At 36.2% G+C, this 16,781-nt stretch overlaps 1 protein-coding gene across 1 annotated transcript in view; it reads right to left on the bottom strand.

Moving 5' to 3' along the window:
* The window catches only part of LOC103193916 (ovostatin-like), a 73,349-nt gene that overhangs the window by 36,463 nt on the left and 20,105 nt on the right, over positions 1 to 16,781 (bottom strand). The window contains exons 7-13 of the mRNA XM_007937219.1: positions 16,207 to 16,375; positions 15,280 to 15,364; positions 12,269 to 12,389; positions 6,658 to 6,772; positions 5,538 to 5,647; positions 2,411 to 2,569; positions 714 to 944 (exon numbers count right to left, since the gene is read on the bottom strand). Coding sequence (XP_007935410.1) covers positions 714 to 944; positions 2,411 to 2,569; positions 5,538 to 5,647; positions 6,658 to 6,772; positions 12,269 to 12,389; positions 15,280 to 15,364; positions 16,207 to 16,375 — 990 coding nt within the window. The remainder of the gene's footprint in view (positions 1 to 713; positions 945 to 2,410; positions 2,570 to 5,537; positions 5,648 to 6,657; positions 6,773 to 12,268; positions 12,390 to 15,279; positions 15,365 to 16,206; positions 16,376 to 16,781) is intronic.

The raw sequence follows: 16,781 nt of genomic DNA on the forward strand, positions 1-16,781 counted from the left end.
CAGCCACTCCTCGGAAGGAAGGTTGGGCATTCCTACTTCCGTAGTGATACTGCCTCGGAAACCCAAGGAGGGGTCGCTATGAGTCGGGGCCGACTTGATGACAAATAACAACTAACAACAAAAACAAGTAGTTAATTAATACCTTTCATGTGCCTGGCACTCCTCAAAGGCTTTATATATGTTGTTGTGTTTCATTATCTTAACAACCTTATGATTAGACAATTTTATCATTAGAGGAGATGGACATCATGTTTGGTCAAGTAGAGGGTCAGAGAAAATGGGGGAAAACCTTCATGAGACAGATTGACACAATAACCACAAAACGGACTCAATCATATCAAAGATCCTGGAGATTATGCAAGACCATGCAACGTTTTGTTCTGTTAAGGTCACCATGTGTGGGAGACAATTTGACAGCAACTGAGAACAACAAAAAGAGATTATATCAGATTTCAGAAAGTCTGATATAGCTGGTAAGTATCAGAAGCATGATGTGATCCTGACCATGAAGAAAGAGTGATGAGAAAGCTGAAGTGGATGAAAGTATGGAGGCTTGGCCTGCCTTGTCACTTTTTTTTTTTTTTAAGTTAAATATTTTATATTTACTTTGAACTTGATAATGGTGTAAGGATAAAAAGGCTTTATATTAGGTTCAAAGAAGTTTGAAAGTCAAGAAATTATTTTGGTTGTTGAAAAATACTTTCAGTGCATACCAAATAATTGAAGGTCACTGTGTAATTTTTGTCTTCAAAGTCTTCCATATTGAGAAGGTAGTGCACCGTCACCCGCTTCTGCTGGTTACATCTCAGGTCCTCCATCTCTGGGACAATCTTTAGGAAGCTCTTAGTCTTGGAGTAAAATCGTTCTACAAAGTGCTTCGACTGAGGGTAATAAGGCAACATCCAGCCATCAACCTTGCAGTTTTCATTGTTCTTATAGGTTGCCTACACAAAGAATTAGATTTATAGGGTTTTAGGATAAAGAGAAAGGAGAAATGAAAGTATATCTGATAAGATGGTATACTGTCATGTTGCTCTATCGCTACGTGAAAATTTCAGGGCACTGTCCATTAAGTTTGACCAAATTCCTATATTTTTCAGTCACACTCTAGAGGGACCACCATATGGTATTTATAATTTACTTTCTGTTAAAATATGGTATGATAATATTACTCTAAAAATATCATTGTTTTTTTCCTGCAGAATTAACTCAACAGCAACTGGACTTTATTTATTTATTAACAGCAAGTAGTTTATTATTATTATTATTTTGGTTTATTGGTATATCTCTCTCACTGGCCTCAGGGCCTCGGGCAGTCAGCTGCCACACCCAAGGCTGGTGGTTCAAACCGACCAGCTGCTCCCCGCGAGGTAGCCGGGCCCTCTCTTGGGAGCTCTGGTAGCATAGTGCCTAAGGCACTTGACTGCTAACCAGAAGGCTGGAGGTTCAAACCCACCAGCCACTCCTTGGAAGGAAGATGGGGCAATCTACTTCCATAGTGATACTACCTTGGAAACTCAAGGAGGGGTTGCTATGAGTCATGTCTGACTCAACGGCACATAACAATGACAACAACAAACTAAAAGGAGGAACTTTTGAATGTAGGAAGGTCCCTGGTTGGTCCATACAGTTTGTTCTCAACCACTAACATAAAGATTGGCAGTTCACATCTATCCAGCAATGGCAGAGAACAAAGGCCTGACTATCTGCTTCTGTAAATATTGCAGCCAAGAAAATCTTATGGCTTATGGAGCAGTTCTACTCTGTGACTCATGAGGTCTCCATGAGTCAGAATCAACTCAACATCAACTGGTTTGTTTGTTTTTTAAATGAATGAAAGAGTAGCTTTTACTACTAAAGATATAATACAGAGTTTTACTGAAAGATGGTAAAGTTTTTATGAAATGTGACAAAGAGTTTTCTAACCACAGGCATTTATCATTACCAACACAAAGGTCTAAGAGGATCCTTTAAAAACGACTGGGAAAGACTGATCTTTCATTAGTACAGGTAGTAAGTTACTTCTCTCTTGAACATATCCAGAAAATTCTTTACATTATTTCATGATAGTAGGTTATAAGATTTCCCAAATGTTTCCCTCAGTGAGAATGTAATTGCCCTTCTATTTCCATGATGAAAGTGAAATGCTGCTTTGTTTTCATTAGATAATTCTTCTTCATATGGGTAAACATGCATGCTAGCTTTCTGTCTTTTTCCCAGATTCACAAAACAATTCTTTTATTTATTTTCATAGGATCTTCTTCCTTAATGCTTAACCATTTTGCAACACTCTTGATTCACATCAAGATTTATATATCCATGTCTATTCCATAAATATCATTTAATATAAACCTAAATCTTAGCCATCCAACACAGTATTTTTGTCTTTACTTGCCTTTGGCTAACTTACTTTCAGAGTGATATTTGGGTCTGTAATCTTAGACGTGTCCAAGGAAAATTGAGCAATGCCATTTGTATCTGTGGTATAGTTGCCCACAATTGTGTCCCGCAGGTGCAACTGGATGATTTCGTTTGGGATGGGAGTGTTGTCTGGATGAAGTAATTTAATCTATAGAAGAGGAAGAAAACAAATTTCTGAAACATTTAGTGAATTTGGAAGTCAATTTTGATGGTGCATGTCAAGGTTCTATCATTTGTACCAGTCCTTTCTTGCTGTGCATTCAAGTCCTGAGTAGTGTCATCTATTCCTTTTGAGTATATGACAAATAATATTCAATATATCCATGACCCTAAACTCTATTTCTTCTGTACATAAAAAATCTTTTGAAACTCAGGCCCATGTATTTCACTGCATCCTGAATACTACCAAATCTACAAAACTGAGTTATTTATTACTCTGTACAAGCTTCTCTCTTATTCATCTCAGAGCCCGACCATTCATTTATTTACCCATATCAATTATCTTGGAACATCCTAGACTTTTTCTTTTCCTTCAGCTACATTTTAAATTGTTGATAAAATATTCTCAATTTTATCTTTTTAATGTTATCTGTTTATAACTGATCATATTGATTGCCTTATGTCAATTTTCATCATTCTTTTCTTTTCCAACACATGGGGATAATCTCCTACCCATTTTTTCTCCTGTATTGTCACTGTCCATTCTTTCTCCACATTGACATCAAACTAAATTTTATAAAATGTAAAACTGACAATTCTCCTTCCTAAAATGTTTTGGTGACTGCTTTAATAAATCATAGTTGGTTCCTAGAAATCTCTTTCTCATTGTCTTACTAGTACATGGAATGATAGCTTTAAAAAGTCCTTCCTCAACTAGAAGCTCTGGTGGTGTAGTGCTTAAGGCATTTGACTGCTAACCAGAAAGCTGGTGGTTCAAACCCACCAGCCACTCTGCAGAAGCAAAGCTGGGAAATCTACTTCTGTAAATATTTACCACCTTGGAAACCCAACGGGGTCTCTACAAATCGGAATCAACTTGTTGGCAGTGAGTTTGTTTGTTTGTTTTGGCAACCTGGTATCTTTACATTACATACAATGCCTGCATCAGTATCTGTCCAGTTTGAAACCTTTAAGAACCCCCTTCTTAACAACACCTAAGGCCATAGTAAAGATAAAAAGCAATTCCAAATTGTGATGGTTAATTTCATGTGTCCACTTGGCTAGTCTATGGTACCTGGTTATTTGGCCAAATAGTAGTCTAGATGCTGTTATGAAATATTTACATGTGATTAAAGCAATTTGGCCTTAAGCAAAAGTAAAGCAGATTATCCTCCATATTGTAACCCTTCAATCATTTGAAGGCCTTGAGAGCAAAAAGGGAAGCTTCTTGAAGGAGTAACAGTCTCCAGACTGCACAGAGACACAGTCTCAGAATTCCTTTCTCTTTCCCACCTCCAACCTACTGATTTTAGATTTTGGAACATAGACTAACAGAACTGCCAGGATGTCACCTGACCTACGTATCATGGATTTTCAAGCACCCACAATTGCGTGAGCCAATTCCTCAAAAATCAATCAAGTAAAGAAGCTCTCTTTCTCTCGCTCTCACTACACACACACACACACACACACACGTATATATAGCTTACTGGTACTGTTTCTCTAAAGTACCCCAAAACAAAGACACCCTCTTTTCTTCAGCTCAGATTATTTCTGCCCAGTAATGTCTGCTTTGCATATGTGATTGTATTTATGGCCCTTATCATTTTCCTACTGAAATGATTCTTTTTTTTAGTTGGTCTTGTCAGATCAAAGCCTCTTTTGTACCATCTACATGGCTGCTAAATTCAGCTTCATCTTAAGTCCTGATCTCAGCAATCCACAAGCTACAGACATATGACACTCTGCCTCTGTGGCCCACACATGAGAATTTTTGTGTAAGGTATTCAAAGCAAGAAGCTAGAGAAAAGAAAGCAGTGAACTCCAAGGAAAATGTATAATAAAATTAAAATAAAAATAAAAATTGGTGCAATAAAAACATTTAAGATAACAAAAAATAAAGATAATTGATAAAACCAAAAGCAGTAAAGAAAAAAAGAGGCAAAATGAACAAAATTAGAAAAAAAGGGAATTAAATTATGATAGATATTTTTTCAAATCATAAGTGAATAACAAATTTATTTATGCTAAATATTTTTAAACCTAAATTTAATGGGAAAATATCTAGATGTATAAATAACCAAATTGACTTAACAGTACACTAAAGCACTCAAATGGCCATCCACAGATAACTGGATAAAAAAAAGGTAGTATATATATATAGACACATATATGTATACACACACACACACACACAATGGAATATGCATATTCATCCATGAAGAAAAAAGTTCTCATACATGCCACCACTGAATAAATCTTGAAAGCATTTTGCTTTGTGAAATAAGTGAGACAAATATAGATAGATAGATAGATAGTATGATTTCACTTATATTAACTATCTAGAGTAGTCAAATCCAGAAAGACAAAGAAGATTAGTGATCACTAGGGGCTAGAAAGAGTATGAAATGGTGAGTTAGACAATGAAACAAATAAAAAAAATAATTCCTAGCTCACTGGCTATACAAAAACCAGTCTCTGCTAAGTTTTGCCAGCAGATTGCAGTTTTCTAACCCCAAATGTAGTCATTAAATGTTCAGTATTTCACTGCCATTGCACCTTAACATCTATAATCATGTGTATGTGAAATTATTGTTATTTATTATTATTTATTGTCTATTTTCTCTGATAGACCATCAATTCTGTGAGGGCAGGAATATTTCCTGTCTAGCTTGCCATACCCAATTTGAGATACCCAATGCTTATGGTGGTTACATAGTTTATTGCCCAAACTTGGACGTTTGAGATTGAAAAGGGGCATTATAAATAATTATACCTTGACAACTGGCATAAATCCAGACAAACATGTGAAGATATACAGTGTAGGTTACCCTACAATGCTTAGCAGAGAGATACTCACACAGTAACTTCTCAGGAAATAGCTATTGGATTGAATAGATTATTGAACAAAGCTGAATGAATGAATGCACATGTAAAGAAATTGTTCCTTCTCTTACCTGGCCAGAATACAGAATTCCTTGTTTGTAGACCTTGTCCATATTCTCAAATTGAATCTTCACCATTGCTGAATCTATTGTTATATACTTGAAGCCTGCAAGCTGCACACCTGAAGACGAATAAGTATTATCAGGAAAATATCACCAAATAGCCAAACATGGTTATAGAAAAAAAAAAAAGCACAAAAGCCACTCATGTTTTCCAAGCTTCCCTTTCCTGTTGTTGTTGTTATGTGTCGTCGAGTCGGAGCCGACTGATAGCCACCGCTCCTTGGTTTTCCAAGGCGGTATCATGACGGAAGTAGATTGCCCAACCTTCCTTCCGAGGAGCGGCTGGTGGGTTTGAACTGCCAGCCCTCTGGTTAGCAGTAAAGTGCCGTAGGCATGCAGTTTTAATACACTGGTGCTTCTTGAGATGTATTTTATAAAAGAAAATGAACAAGGATGGAAAAAAATCCAAAAACATTGTTATTCTCAACTGGAGTTCCTGCTCATCACCTTGATAATTATCTAGCCCAATTACCATTCTTTCTTGAAGGATTAGTCACTTGGTGATTTCTCATTATTCTTAAGTAATTATTTATTGACATTTCTTTGCTCTCTGCCTCATTAAAAGCTATATTTTATTCATAGCAAGAATTGTAATATATATACATTATTCAAAATTGAAAAGTTCGAAGAAGAAAATACAAATGACCAAATATCAGATATCCCAAAGATAACCAAAAGTAATATTTTGGGTAATTTCCTATCATTTTTTTCCCTATATATTTATATTAATATAGTAAGCATTGTGTGTCTGATGAGTATGCTATCAATTGATAAATTTGCATTCTGACTTCTGGTTTAGTTTCATTTGAATTTATTATTTAAATAAATTTTATTGTAAAAATATAAATAAGAAAATTTTCTAATTCAACATTTTCCACATGTACAATTATATTGCATTGTCCATCAAATAAATTTTGGTTGGAGTAAAGAATATTTAGCTTCTGTATCTGAGGAACTGATGGCAAACCATGGAAAAGAGTGACATAGTAATATTATGTAGCTGGCCACCAGTTAGCAATTCAAATGAACAGCAATATCCATCAGAGATTGACTGCTTTAAGATCATTACCTGTTCCATGTTCTGTGATAAGGGCGTGCACTTCGAGGTAACTCTTGTATCCTTCCCGATATAACTCAAAAGTGTTTGTGTTAATAAGATGGGAGATGCAGCCAGCTTTCCCTAACTGAAAAGTTAATAACAATAATAGAAAACAAAAGAAAGGTTACATTTTAAAAGGACTATAAGAAATAGAAGTTTTAGGGGAAAGGTATAACTTCTGGAAAACATTAAGAGTGCCATCTTCCCAAATAAGAATGTTGTGATTCTATAATTTAAATCTTCAGTTTATGTGTTTACCTATAAGGAGCTCTGGTGGTGTAGTGGTTAAGGCCGTTTGCTTGCTAACCAAAAGGTTGGTGGTTCAAACCCATCGGCCACGCCACATAAGAAAGGTGAGACAGTCTACTTCTGTATTTACAACCTTGGAAACCTTATGCTCTGGTTACCTAGTGCTGCTCTGACAAGAATATACCACAAATGGAATGGCTTTAACAAACAGGAGTTTATTCTCTTATAATTTGGAGGCTTTAAGTCCAAGTTCAAAGTGCTAGGCTCTAGGAGCTGGATAAAAGCCCCTCAGTCTTGGGCTTCAGATCTGCCTCCACTCCTGGCCCTCTGAAGCTAGAGGCTTTCCTTCACACAGACAGCTGCTGGCTGCTGAGGCTGCCAAGCCCAAGGTTGACAAGTAAAAAGGCACAGCCCGGATATCACCAAACCACATGGCAGGCCATTAATTCAAGTCTATTGTAAGTCCCAAGGTTGGCAGAACATAGCAGGCTGCTGAGCAGCAACATGACTATATGCAGGGTCCAAGCATGGCATAAGCTAGAGACCATTCCCATGGCTTCTCCTTATATACAAGAAGCAGACCACATCCCAAAGGCAGCTCCTCAGCTGCTTGTGGTAGATCCCACTATGGAGTTGATTACCAGTCTCATCATGGAGAATAAGTACTACCAGCTGCCCAGCCACTCATCCAGGCTCAGCCAAGTTAACACACAAACATAACACAAACATAACTACCACACCCAATGAGGGTCACTATGAGTCAGAATGAATTTGATGGCAGTGACTTTGGTTTTGGTTTCAGATATTTACCTAGAACTCTACAGAAATTTTAGCAAGCATTAATTGTTACAATGCTGACCTCAGAAAAAAACCTCTTTATGGTGCTGTTATTTTGTTAATCCACAAAATAATTATCAGATCTATCTCTGTTGTTGTTGTTGTTATGTGCCCTCGAGTCAGACCTGACTCATAGCGACCCCTCCTTGGATTTCTGAGGCAGTATCACTACGGAAGTAGATTGCCCAACCTTCCTTCCAACGAGTGGCTGGTGGGTTTGAACCGCCAGCCTTCTGATTAGCAGTCAAGTAACTTAGGCACTACACTACCAGAGCTATCTCTAGTCATATTTATTCACAATAATATTTGCAATTTTGCTCATTTCAATCATATTCCTGTTCAGTTTTGATACAGAGTTTTATATCCTTCTTACCATGTTTTGGGAATGCATATTTGTAGTTACCATGCTTTGGATATTTGTAGGACTACAATTTACATATGGTTAAAGGCACAGACTTCAGAGTCTAACACTAGGATTTGAATTTTGGTTTTGCTACTTACAACTTCGTATAAAATGGACGTATCAATAAAGAGTTCATAGAGTTGTTAGTATTAGGTAACACAATGACTAAGAAGTGTTTAGCTTAGTGTCTGGTACTTACTAAAAGTTTAATAAGTAGTAGCTATTCTTATTTCCTTTTGAATGTCTCTTAACAGCTGTTTGGTCAAGTTAAAATTCCTTAGTAAGAAAATTTTTTAAAACTTCATAATTAATAAAAAATTTAAACAGAGAGAATTGATAAATATGGCAAAGGAATCTAGTATAGTCATGAAATGTATTCATGGATTCATAGACTACTATATTGGGGAAAATTGAGTTTTGTTCAACTCCTTCATTTTGTGATGAGATGAGGACACTGAGATTAATTGATGTTAGGTGACAGGAAGATCATATGGCTTCTTCAGAACATATCTGAAACTATACCAAGGCCTAGCACCACAGCCACAAGCTTAAAGGAACAGAATTATTTTCACTAGGTTTGAAGAAGAATAATTGGATAAACTATTTAGTCTATACTCCTGCTATACCTGCCAATGTATATTCCAAATTTATAACTCTCTTAAATCTCCTGGAAATACCTATATATTTTTAAATCAATTTCTTTGATAATCCGGTCATTACCTTGTGTATTTGGCTTATGTTGGTTCCTTTTTCCCCTAGAAAAATTAAAGATAATGACTGTTTCATAAAATGCAGCTCTATGAAGACAGGGACCAAGTCGATCTCATTTGTATTCAACATTATAGCTCCTAAAAGCAATAATGCTTGCATGTTGAAGGATCTCAATGTTTGTTGGATAAATAAATGGAGAAAAAAATTGTACCCTTTAATATACCTAATGATAGAATCCCACTAGTTATTTAATATATGATCTTGAGCAGTGTACTAAACCTCTTCCTGTGTCCATCCACTCATCTGCTAATCAATAAAGTGGTGATAATAATAGTATGTTTACTATTATGAGGAAGAGATGAGAGGAGAGCTTTTTGTTGTTGGGATTGTAATTGGAGCTGTGAAACCAAATGTGCATGAACTGTTGAGAGTAAAATGAATCTGCTTTGTAAATTTGTACCCAAATCACAATACAAATTTAAAAAAAATATAAAAACATGTATTACAAATAATAATAATAATAAATAGTAGTTTTTAGAATTAAATGTATATAAACTACTTGATCCAGTTCCTGACACCTAATAAGCATCTATTACTGTAACCTAATAAGCATCTGACACCTAATAAGCATCTATTAATTCTATTAATACGCTATTGTTATCCTGGAGTCCCTGAGTGATGCAAATGGTTAACATGTGTTGTTGCTACCTGAAAAATCACCAGTTCAATGCACCAAGAGGCACATCAGAAGAAAGGCCTGGCATTCCATTTTCAAGAATTAGCCATTGGAATCCAGAACAGGAATTAAATCGGAACTTCAGAACAGGAAGAGACAAATAAAACCACAGAAAAAATTGTCAAAGATTTGTTGGAAGAGAATTTTTCTGGTGTCATGAAAGATGGGAATATGTCCATTCAGGAAGTCCAATGAACTCCAAACAGGATAGACCCCAAAAGAAAATCACCCAGACATATCACCATCAAACTTACCAAAAACAAAGACAAAGAAAGAATCATCAGAGCAACACAGGAAAAGCAAAAAGTTACCTACAAGGGGCAACCAATAAGATTAAGGTTGGATTTCTAGACAGAAACCATGCAGGTGAGAAGACAATGGGATAGTATATATAAAACACTGAAAGAGAAAAATCTCCAACCAAGAATTATGTACCCAGCAAAACTGTCTCTCAAATATGATGGTGAAATTAGGACATTTCCAGATAAGCAGAAATTAAGGGAATTTGTTAAAACCAGACCAACCTTACAAGAGATGCTAAAGGGAGCCCTTGGACAGAGAAGCAACAACAGCCAACAACAACTGACCATTAACACACATGATGATATAACCCAGAAAACAACCCAGCTATGGAAATATCCAAAGTAAATAAGCCTACAAGATTGTAAACGGAACCAGAGACATCAACTGACAAATGAGAACAACTACAAACCAAAAAGAGGGGAAAAACTGTGTCATTACAGAACTTCTAAATGGTAGGGAAGTCAAGACAACTACAAGACAGAACAGACTGTTCTACACTTGGGAAGAAAACTAAAAATCACAGGGTAACCTCAAAGAAAAATTATAAACCTTCACATCAAAAAAGAGGACCAGCATAAATATTCAGCAAATACTAAAACAGTAGCAATGAAGGAAGTGATAACACGATTCATAAACAAAACAAGCTCAGCATAGAAAATTATATGGAACAAAGAAATTGACACCATGAGAAAGCACATAACAAAAATGACAGCAACAAATTCATATTTGCCGATAATTACATATCTGGCAAGGGACTCATCTCTAAGAGTTATAGCAGAAGAGTGGATGACCAAACTATGTACATACACATAATGGAATGGTATGCAGCACTAAAGAATAATGTAGAGTCTTCAAAACACCACATAATATGGATGAACTTGGAGGACATTATGTTGAGTGAAATAAGTCAATCACAGAAGGACAAATAATAGTATTAGTTCATTGTTGTGGAGGGTCAAGGAAAGGTTTATATATGGAGGGAAACTTTCTTTGTTGGTTGCTGAGGGTGGGAGGAGAGGGGAGGGAACACTGAAAATAAAAATGCATTGACCCATGTCACTTTAGTTTTGTGTATTTCACTGTACATAAATTATATTTCAATAAAGTGCATTAAAAAGCCATTGAAAACCCTAGGAGCATAGTTCTCCTCTGATACACATGGGATCATCAGGAGTAAAAATTGTTTTAATGATCTACTTCTGTAAAGATTTAATGCTTGGGAAACCCAATAGGGCTCACTGTGAGTTGGAATTGACTTGATAAGAAGAATTCTTGCAGTGCAATGGTTAAAGCATTTGGCTGCTAACAAAAAGGTCAGGTGGTTCGAACCTATCCACTGCTCCTTGGGAGAAAGATGAAAACAGTCTGCTTCTGTAAAGATATACAGCCTTGGAAACCCTGTGGGGCAGTTCTACTCTGCCCTATAGGAATACTATGAGTCAGAATTGACTCTATAACAGTGAGTATGCTGATCAATGCTACCACATTGTTGTAATGGTGGGAGGGGGGTTGGCAGTTATATACTAGCTGGTCAGATTCTGAAATGGTTGTGTATCCTTGCTATATTCTAGACCACCCTTCTGTGTGTTCATTTTCTGATGCTGATTCTCAAGTCTTCCCAGTAAGTCATTTTAAGAAATTCCTCTGTTCTGTGAGTTTAAGAGGGAGCTCTGATAGCGTAGTGCCTAAGACATTTGACTGCTAACCAGAAAGCTGGCTGTTCAAACCCACCAGCCACTCCTCAGAAGGAAGATTGGGCAATCTACTTCTGTAGTGATACTGCCTCGGAAACCAAGGAGGGATTGCTATGATCTCACTCCACTGCGGTGAGTTTGGTTGGAGTTTTGGTGAGTTTAAAATAGTTGATTTGTCTTGATTGTAGTTCAGAACCCTAACTGATACTTGTCCTTCTTGGAATGCATATTGACATTTATATCCAGTGTGAAAAAGACAAAAATAACTTACTCCCTCATTTAATAATTTTGAATTAAATGAACATCTTTATATCTCTCCAACCTAAATTCACAAAGTACAAGGTAAAGTGGGGGACGACCATATATTTCTAGTACTTTGGTAAAATGGAGGCTTCAGTCTGGAACCAAATTCACTTTTAGTTAAGAATTGAATTTACAGTTGAGCTTTAGAGTACTGTAATTTACTTTTTGTAGGTTAATGGAAAATAAAACATTAGCATGACAAAAGAAAATTAGCAAATTTATGCACAGGAATAAGAAAGTAAAGTATAATTTTACAATGTAAATAAGGAGAAAGAAAAGTGGATAGAAGGTGAGAACAATTGATTAATGCAAATTTACTTAGGAATTTGCAGATCAACATCTTACCTGAGTGGTAAAGTTTTTGCAGAGTGGATTGAGAGGAAATTTGCAAGTACTAGAAACATAAGGAGGTGCTCTGCACACATTAAGTTGAACTTTCCCCTCCACAGGTTTGCCATAGGTATATCTAACAGAAGAAAATGACAATAGTAAAATTATAAAGGTCAACATCATTAGTAATTTGCCTAGACAGTTTTGAACAGTTTCTTTAGTGGCTGAAGCCACCATTACCACTATATTTAAATAACCTTAAATTTAACTTCCTGAGGAAATCTAAAACAATGGAACTGAATAAAATGGAGGTGAATGCTTTAAGTAAAGATATATTTTTAATTAAAATTATTGAAATAAACAGCATGTAGAAGTCACATATATGTGCCACTAAAATACAATGTAAACAAATAAAATATTAATGAAAAAAGAAAGTGTTAGAATAATCACTGAGTAATTTCTCAAGATAATATTTATTTTACTTTCTTTTTTTATAGCTTTTCTACATTTTTAAGTATGCCATAATGAGCATATATTTATTTTTATGTTTCCTAATTTAAAATGCAAATTCTATTTATTTTTAATTACACAGAAGTACATGAATATATTTTCATTGTTAAAATAGTCAAACACTAGATAAAAAATAAATCTCCTTTGACCTACAGGCTAAATCTGTTTCCTCTGCAGAGGAATCAACTATTATTCCTTATAGAGTTGTGTTCCTTGCATTTAAAGATACGTTTACATATATCTTTAAATATATATAAAATACACAAATATTATGAATCTTTAATTTTGTGTGTTTAGATAAATGCTATCACACCAAAGTGATGATGGGAACTGTACCATATTTTTATGCAAATAACACATATGCCCTAGGTTTTTGTCCAAAAATGTAGACCAATCATGTTATTTGCATAAAATATGGTATACTAGCAAGTTAGACTCTAAAATGAGTGTGACTAGAGTCCTCTTGCTCTAGTAGCCCAGCCCTTTTGAGTTCATTTTCTGATGCTGCTTCTTAAGCTCTCCCAGTGAGTTCTTTCAGTAAATTCCTCTCTTCTCTAAGTTTGGTAAAGCTGAATCTCTTTCTAAAAGTTAAGAATCCTGACAGGTACATGTCGCTTCTGTAACTCCTATCTATATGCTTGCAAGTTGGTTTCATACTGATTTTTTTTTTTTTTTTTTTTGTGAGCCTGTCTATGAAATTCTTCAATTTCATCTTCCAAATCACCAATTCTCTCTTCAGCACAATCCCTTCTTCTAGACAGCCGATCTATACAAAAATTTTAATAACCAATATGCTAAATTTCTTTGATTGATTACTTTTGAGTCTGTAAGTTTTACTTATTTCTATTGTCTTATTCTGGTCAATTTTTTAATACCTTGATTTCAAGTCATTGGAGTCTTCAGCAGTTTGGTGATTCATGCTTATGTGTCTGGGATTCTCAAATGGCCTGTCCTAGAGTGCCTTATCTGCTTACTGCAATATTTCTTTGCTGACTATGCCACAGTAGTCAGCACACAGCCAGGTATGATGTAGTAGTATCTGGGCTTTGGGCTTTCCATCCCTCAAGGGTATTTTCAGATACCCCACCAATTCTATGCTTCTACAACAACAACAATGCAAGAACAATGGAACTTTCCTGTCCTTTACTTCTTTTGACTCTTACCACTGCACCCCTGGAGATGAAGCTGAAGTAGTTAGCTTTCTTTACCATTACAGACACAGCTAGGGGAAAGGCAGAGCTTTAATCTTGAGATTCAGTATGGAATTTTAGTTAATGTAATAGGTTTCTCCTTGTAACTAGAAATTGCCAGAGTACTTTTTATTATGATTTTTATTTTTGATCATCCAAAAGTAAAAGGAAAGCAATGCAATATCCATTCCCTGAGGTCAGGGAAAGAATTAGTCTTCACATCAGGTCTGAGGAGACAATGCTTTATGTTTGTACTCTAGAGCTGCCATTGCTACTTCCTTAGCCTCCTTTAATGCAGCTTAACTGAGTCAGGGAAGAACTCTGGCAGTAAAGTGGTCAAAGCATTCAGCTGCTAACCAGAAGCTCAGTGGTTGGAACCCACCAGGTGCTCCCTGGGAGCAAAAAGAGGCAGTTTGCTTCCATAAAGATTTATAGCCTTGGAAACCCTGTGGGCAGTTCTACTCTTCCCTAAAGGGTCACTGTGAGTTGGAATTAACTCAATGGCAGTAGGTTTGGTTTTGGTTTAATTGAGTGAGGAGGGAAGGGAGAAGACAGGTTGAACTAGCTGGCTGCTACTCTTTTCATACACCAACTGAGCACCCCTTATGTGCCCCAAAGTCTCTGCCTGTCCTTGATAGCCTCCACCCAGTACCCCAGAATTATAGTGGAGTCACTTCCAACTCTTACAGTAGTTTTCTCTAGGATACATTCTGAGCTATGATTTTCTTTAATCATGTAATATACGAAGATTGAATCAAGAAGTCAGAGTAAGCACATGATACTGTACAGTAGAACTTTCTGGAGTGATGGACTGTTATATGTATGTTTATGCTCTCCAATTCAGTAGCCTTTAACCACATGTAGCCAGTGAGCACTTGACATGTGGCTAGCGCAAGTGAATTTTAAACTATATTTAACTTCATTTAATTGAAATTTAAATAGCCTCATGTGGTTAGTAACTACTGTATTAAGTGGTGCAAAACAGTGCAGAACAGCGGATAAGAGCTGGGCTGCTAACTGAAAGGTCTGTGGTTTGATCCCACCAGTCACTCTTCAGGAGACAGGTGTAGCTAGCAGTCTGCTTCTGTAAAGATCACAGGCTTGGAAACTCTATGAGGCATTCTACTTTGTCCTATAGGGTCATTATGAGTCAGAATCCATTCAACAGCAATAGTTTTTTTTTTTTAAAACTTATGATGTAAATCACAAATCAGTAGTCAGTGGTCTTAAACTGTCCATAGTTTTAAAACTATAGCAGTCAGAAGTCTTAAACTGTCACCTAAAATCATATTTTAAACAGCTTAACAAAAAACAGCTTCCACTTACGAGGCACAGATATTAACTTTGAATTCAGGTTCCACAACTAAGACACTTTCTGGTACATCCACAGTCATTTGAAATTTGGGTAACACTGTCAGTATATGGGAAAAAAAATCTTATTAGCATAAAAGCATTCATATAAAGCAATTGTTTTCCCTTTAACAACCCACATGCCTTTGCTTACATTTGCTGTTAATAAATAGTGGTACACTGCAGTACACAAGAGCTAGATCTTGGAATTGGATAGAAGAATTCAGATTTGAATTCTAAATTCATAACTTCCCAGATGTTGACCTTGAGAAAGTTTTTCTGTTAATAACTTCTGTAGAATGAGAAAAATGATGCCATAATTTTATAAGCATTTTATGAGTAATATAAATGGAGCACCTCCTCACATCAATAATGTGACTTCCATTCCTTTCACAAAAAATGTTTTGAAGCATAAATGTGGCATAGATAGACACCTCAGAAACTATCATATAAACTATTCCAGATGTCACAAAAGAAAGGTAAGCATAGAGATTCCAGGTAAACAAAAAGTTGCATGGGGATTATGGGTTGAACCATAAACAAAAACAAAAAACCCACTGCCGTGGAGTCAATTCTGACTCATAGCGACCCCCACTGGCTTTAGTAAATCTTTACTGAAGGAGATTGCCCCATCTTCCTTCTGTGGAATGGCTGGTGGGTTTGAGCCTTCTGGTGAGCAGTCAATTGCCTTAGGCACTGCACCACCAGAGCTTCTTATGGGTTGAATTAGGGGACAGCAATCAGAGTGGGTGGAGAATCCTGAAATAATAACAGAGATAAGGAAAGAGGCAAGGAGATAAACATTTAATAATATGTTATTTAGTAATCGTGCCCTTACCAAACTGGGGAGATTGATCAGTTTACTTATTAGCAGCAGACAATATCTTCATAGCTATTATTTACCATATTCTTCCACAGAGAAGGACTGATGCACTGTCTCTCCAGAGAGCATTTCCACGGAGATAGAATACCAGCCCAGGATAGGCTCCAAGATTAATGGGAAGGAGAGTTGCACAAGACCTCTGAAAGACTCCTCGTTGTCCCACTGTTGTATTCGATTGCCATGTGGATCCTGAGAATGAAAAAAGTGTATTTTGCTGGATTTTTCATCTATCTGAAAAGTTCAGCAAGGAGCTTCCCAGTTATTGTGATTCTACTCTAGTGATTCAAAGCATGGGTGTGTCTTCTAATTCCCCAGGCAAAACAGATTTTTCTTCCATCTGGGTCCACATATTGTAGCACTTAGTGTATTTTAGGGCAGTTATTATTTACAAGAATATTTTCTGTGCTAATTTCTTATTTCTTAAGGGTGAGCCATATTGCACCCATGTGCATAAAAAAGTAACTGGGTTTAAATACATTCAATAAAAAAATATTAAATTGAATTAAATCGTACTTGTCTAGTTATCAGTGTTATTAATAGGTGGATGTTAATAAAAACAACAGTGATTTCTATCCTCCTGAGGTTGGCCACATGA

Source organism: Orycteropus afer, unplaced genomic scaffold (assembly GCF_000298275.1).
Source record: "Orycteropus afer afer isolate SDZICR_OR568_19922 unplaced genomic scaffold, OryAfe1.0 scaffold00040, whole genome shotgun sequence".
Taxonomy (NCBI): domain Eukaryota; kingdom Metazoa; phylum Chordata; class Mammalia; order Tubulidentata; family Orycteropodidae; genus Orycteropus; species Orycteropus afer.